Source organism: Lottia gigantea (assembly GCF_000327385.1).
Source record: "Lottia gigantea unplaced genomic scaffold LOTGIsca_48, whole genome shotgun sequence".
Lineage (NCBI taxonomy): Eukaryota > Metazoa > Mollusca > Gastropoda > Lottiidae > Lottia > Lottia gigantea.
The window spans coordinates 1,176,548-1,182,298 of record NW_008709663.1 but is presented as its reverse complement, the minus strand read 5'-3'; the positions used below and the strand labels follow the sequence as shown (position 1 = coordinate 1,182,298).

Genomic DNA, 5,751 nt, shown 5'->3' with positions numbered 1-5,751 from the left:
TATATAGTGAAGTTTAACATCCTACAGAACAACATGTTCCTTTAGTAACAGTTGAATAGATATTGTCTACCATCTTTTACACCAAATGTTACGAGATTACTGATTGGATAAATCGAATGGTGACGTATGGTCTGCCAAGGGAAAAGCAACGGTAGAATATGGATAATATCTACTGTTGCTAAAGGAACATGATAGAACAGTAAATGAAATGAATGGAGTTTTACGTCCACCATGTGGGCTAATGAAGACGGGACAGAACAGTAGAAGATAAAACTGTTCTGTAGGTTGATAGTCAAATAAACTGAAATGGACTATTATCTACTACTTTTGTGCTTGATCACAGGCACCACGATGCTGGGCCCAATCTCTAGTCTTAAGACAAAATAGATAATGTCACTCTAATATACTTCAAATGCCTAAACATTAAAAAAAAATATCATTCAAATACAGTATTGTATTGTATAAAATTAAAATGCCTAGTTATATATATTCAGAAATGACCTAGCTAAATTTAAGTAAATCCTCAAAACGGGCATATACTGTATATACTTAATGCCTCCAATATATTCAGCAATATCTTTACTAAATAATGTTAAATATCAGGCTTCACTCATTTCAACTTATAAATTCTTCATACAGATCTTCCCTGATATATGTAATTTAAAGATCATTGCAGTCCTGTTTCATTTCCTAAGATTGCTGTTTGTTGATTTATCTAGTTCATCTCTTTTTATCTGAGAGATATATAATAACATTTCTGTTCCTGATATACAAGGTAGACTTTCTACTTTCTACTTTCCAGAGAAGCCCCATTGTTTGTTTCTAAGATGCTAATCAACTTTCGGCTTTCTTACTTTAGGATCTTCTTTCTAGTTTCTCAGTTTCTTCTTTCCAAGCTTATCTTGATTTGTCAATGCAGCATCTCTTTCAGAGAGTCCACAATATATTTGGTATATTAATTACACAAAATGCACGTTTCTAATGCCTCATTTTCAAAGAGTCCACAATGCTCATGAATATTCAATATTATAATGAGTTAAATCAGTGTTCCTTGTTTTCATTGGTTGGTTTTATCTTCAATCATCCAATACTATCACTCCACTTGGGATTTTCATGGATTCTGTTGTTTTGGGTACTGTAAAATATATGGTGACATTGTTCAAATTGATATTAGAAATAGTGAGAATGTTAGGCTTACACAGAGAGTTAGACTAAACGATATAAGAGAGTTATATATCCTACTGTTCAGCACCTTATTGAGGCTGTGTCTTTCTGATACTGTTAGGTGTTAGGCTTTCACAAATAGTTAGAAATATAAGTAAGTTCTAGATTGGATTATTAAAGCCAGAGTTCAATAGTCTAAACTCAACAAAAGATATAAAGTTGTTCTTATTTGTCCAGAAAATAAATTAAAGACGATGTCTTATTAGGTAATGAAATAAATTAAAGACCTCAACCCTGCTTCTCAAAAATTCGTACGACTAAACTTGCTCGTTAGGTAAAGAAAAACGCTATTTTTGACGATATCAAATCATTAAATCATAACTTTTACGCTCTAGCTAATCTCAGATATTTTGAGAAACAAGGGCCCAGGATCTTACTAGACTAATGAACTGACAAAAATTATAGTCGATCTTTCCCATTATTCTGTATGTTATTGAACTAATGAACATAGATACATTTGACAGTTTCAAACAACACAAAAGTAATTTAGATCAGTACTTCTGAACCTCAGTGAGATCATTCCTCCGTGGAAGAATTCTTTCAAATCTATTCCTCTCCTGTTCAGAAACACTGATTAAGATGTTACTGAAGCTATATTAGTGTTAGCAAGTTTCTATGTAGGTTTTTCTACAAGTGCCATTTGATTTCTCTCATCAAACCAAGAGACGATGGCTCCCTTTAGAGAGTCTACATACATATTTTTGTTTTTTTGTTAGTTCCGTTTGTCAACTCAGAATCTCTTTCAGAGAGTCCACATGATTCTCAACTTCACAACACTTTGAAGAGAAAAATTGCTAAAATCTTTTTAATCATATCAAAAAATGATTTTTGTATTCATTTTTAAAATTTCTTGTTAAAGATTGAAATCTGACACTCGTAAAAAAAAAATACTAAGAAATTAAAATAAAAAGTTTTAAAATGAAGTCTGAGGGTTCATGCTTCAACAATTTCTTTGCCAGAACATTTAAATATATAAATAATTAGGTTTAACATAAGATTTGGTCTGTTTCTCAAACAATTATTTATCTATGTAAATATACAATTTATAAATCATTAATTTATAATATTTGGATTAATTATGATATTATTAAAGAAAGGCTGATAAAGGGTTGTTAATATAACTTAAGATTATCCTTCGGAATCAACTATGATCATAAATCTAAGAAATTACTGGATGAAACAACAGCTTGTATAAATATTGTGTTGAATAATAACCAAGTATAATAAAGAAAAATATTAAACCTAGATCCCCAAGCTCTTATCTTGATATGATTGATGTCAAACAAGTTATTTAACCAAGTTTGAATAGCCTTGAGAGTAGAATGATAGGTCAGTCTGAAGACAACATGTTTCAGGTTCTGTTTTAAAATTTCTGACCTTAAAATGGTATCATTTAAGTCTCAATTTGATTAAAATACAAATCTTGATTTTTGTTAACATGTTTTTTAATAACTGTATTTAAACCAGATAGTTTGAGTAATCAGTAAGACATGAGCTTGGTTGAAGATTCTGAAGAGACTCTGAAGAACAGCTATGTTAGAGGTCAGTAAGATTAGATAAAACTAAACTAAGACATAGAAAACTAACTAAACATTGTATATCATTGTTGATCAAGGTAGAAACAGACATAAATAAATAACAAAACCTTATACTAGATGCTTTGACAATTTGACTAAAATATCATCAGTGTAGGTATAGAATTATCAAATTAAAGATGTTTTGCCAATTAGCTTCGTCATTAGCTTCAATACAAATGTAGACCACACATGAGGCAAATCAATCACAACTATGGCTATTTTCCAAAAAGCCAAAACAAAGCAAAAAAACACAAGAGGGTCAGGTAGAAGTTGCAACACACCATGCCATTTCTGTTATAAAATTAGACCATAAACTTGTCACAATGAATCATACTAATACTAAAGACTAATGGATGTTCCAAAATTCCAGTATCAGCAAACAAAAATGATGCCCGTTCATCCATGCTTTCCAACTTGATTAAGACGTACCTGATGGTGACCGACTGCTTGAATCATCAGCAGACTGATTCTTTTGAGACAATCTCTGCATAATTTGTTCCAAGTTACTCGATTGCTTTTTCTCAGGACCTCCTTGTCCCGATGATAATCTTTTACGTGAGTTAACTCCCTTAAATTGTCCATTAGCACTATTCAAGTCCTTCTCGTTTGATTTTTGTTCATCTAATTCTTTTTTGTTCTGGTTTTCTGCGTATCTCTGATTGATTATATAGGTCATACGCGGAATCAAACCTTCCAAATCTTTCAGATGCACCATCTTGTTACACTTTAACATGTTCACAGGAAGGTTATAGTACTGTATGAATGCCTTTTCTTCGTCATCCATACACGTATGAAGACGGACCTTAAACACGTTTTGTAGCACAAATAAAAACTCCTGAATATTGACTTGACTGAAGTATAACTTACACACGGCTTCCACAAGACAGAATTTACCCTGGATTGCTCCACGGTATACATTCAAACATGATATGCTCTTTCCATTGATCACCACTCCTTCGATTTTCAGATGATTATTGCCCGTTTTTTGAGAAGCACTATTTTGATTGTTCGGTGAAGCACTTGGTTTTGATTGTCTGGAAGAGAAAATTCCAGAAGAAGCTGTGGTGGAAGAATGAGGTCCTATGTTTCCAGCGTTACTTGTTATTCCTCCTCTACCAGACGGCATGGGAGATTGGTAGGGAGGGGTGGGAGGAAGTGACCTTGGGTTGTGTCCTGGGTAAGACTGGTTTGGTGGAAATACGTCTGGAGGCATGTTGTGTCTGCTGGGATGTTGGGCAATACCTTTCTGAACTTGCACCTGATCTTGTGGGAAGTTGACTCGTGCTTGAGCTAAATTTGCAGGATGGTTTGGTGGAAGATTTGGATTATAACCAGGGGGATATGGAGGAGTTTTCCCAGCATTCATTTGCTGTTGCATCTGTAATGGATGACTTGGTTTGCCTGCTGAAGATGGTCTGGGTTGTTGATTGTACAATCTCTGGACCATTGCTGGATTTGCCATGGCGTTGGGCATCAAACCAGGCTGTGAGTAAGCCAACTGCTGGGGAACGAGAGATCTGGACATCATTTGCATCATGGCGAAAGGATTCACTGGTACGTTTGGTCGTTGGTATGGATACTGGTGACCTTGGGATGGCACCTGAGTATTTGGCATGGAAGTAGGTGGGGAAGAATGTGGGGTGGTGGTCGGAGACGCTGGTGGCTGCCCTGATGGAGAGGGGGTGTCCAGATAACGGGCATGTTTCAGTGGATCATCAAACGGAAGTTGTAAGATTGTTGGTTGACAATGTCTCACTATTTCAGTAAGTTCTATCAATTTAGTCTTTGGACCGAACTGGAAATCGAATCCAGCAATTTTACACGTTTCATTTAACAGAGCACAATCGTCAGTCGAAGGCTGAATTCCTTCTAAATTCACATTTTTCATAAGTCCTGCAGCATATTTGATAACTGAGAGAGGAACGAAGGTGAATTCATTTCTCCTGATGACTGGGGTCACAGTATTGTTAATTTGAATCCAAGCACACATTTTCTCAAGATTTTCTCGATTGATGGAATTTTCAGGGGTCGTAGATTCCGCTGGTTGTTCAGTGGATCTCATTTTAGCCAGAACATCTTCCGGGAAAGTTTTTTTCACTAAATTATAAAAATCCTCGAATTCCACCAAGTCCACGATAAGTTCTTTGGTTGAGAAAGGTTGCGTACCGTATTCGTAACTACAATGTATTGTATTAATTTCGTCCAATAATTTGGCTTCGTATTCTGTCACAAAAAAACTCACTAATGGATCTTTCTTCGCGAGTTCGTCTGGGAAAGCATTCGGATAACGACTTAACAGTTTCTTTTCCACGATTCTAACGGACACAAATTTTTTATATTTACGAATGATATAGGGCACATTGACTCCATCAACTGTGGCCCAACCAAACACGCCTTTAATACTTTCAACATCAATCCTGTTTTCCATATCTTCTGGAAGTTTCTCCAGGTTTTCAACGATTGATTGTTGGGTAATGGTGTTGGTTGTAACTGGTAGAGGTGCTGATATGGGTACAGCTGCAGAAGATGTCGGCATGACGGCAGGGGGTTGAACCGGGTGTGGTGGAACAGTTTGGTCTTGCGGTTCAGGCTTCATCACAACTGGCATCATGGGTGCAGTTTACTGAAAAGAGACCAAAAATTGTTTGAAATGTATACTTAGATACAACCCAAAATTTTAACGAACTTGAGCAAAGATATTTGTGTACATCGATTGACATTGGCTGCTATGAATAGTTTGTAGTGTCACTAGTATGGGACTTTGGTATAATTCTCGTTAAGCGAAAAAGCGAGGTTCACAACACAAATTACGTCATCCATTGATAAGATGGCGACATCATATGAATGAATAGCCAATTTGACATAATAATATACTGGCTTTGTGAGTGTCCGGGTGTCCCCTGAATATAGAGGGCACTAGTCGCAGTGGGATGTTAGAAAATTTTACATT

General features: G+C 35.6%; 1 protein-coding gene across 1 annotated transcript; it reads right to left on the bottom strand.

The window, feature by feature from the left end:
- Positions 1–1,076: 1,076 nt before the first annotated feature.
- On the bottom strand, positions 1,077–5,409 carry LOTGIDRAFT_164924 (hypothetical protein; the record flags this gene model as incomplete). The annotated part of the gene is made up of 2 exons (XM_009061430.1): positions 1,077–1,135; positions 3,231–5,409. The coding sequence occupies 2 exons, from the start codon at positions 5,407–5,409 to the stop codon at positions 1,077–1,079; spliced, it is 2,238 nt and encodes a 745-aa protein (XP_009059678.1).
- Positions 5,410–5,751: the final 342 nt, after the last annotated feature.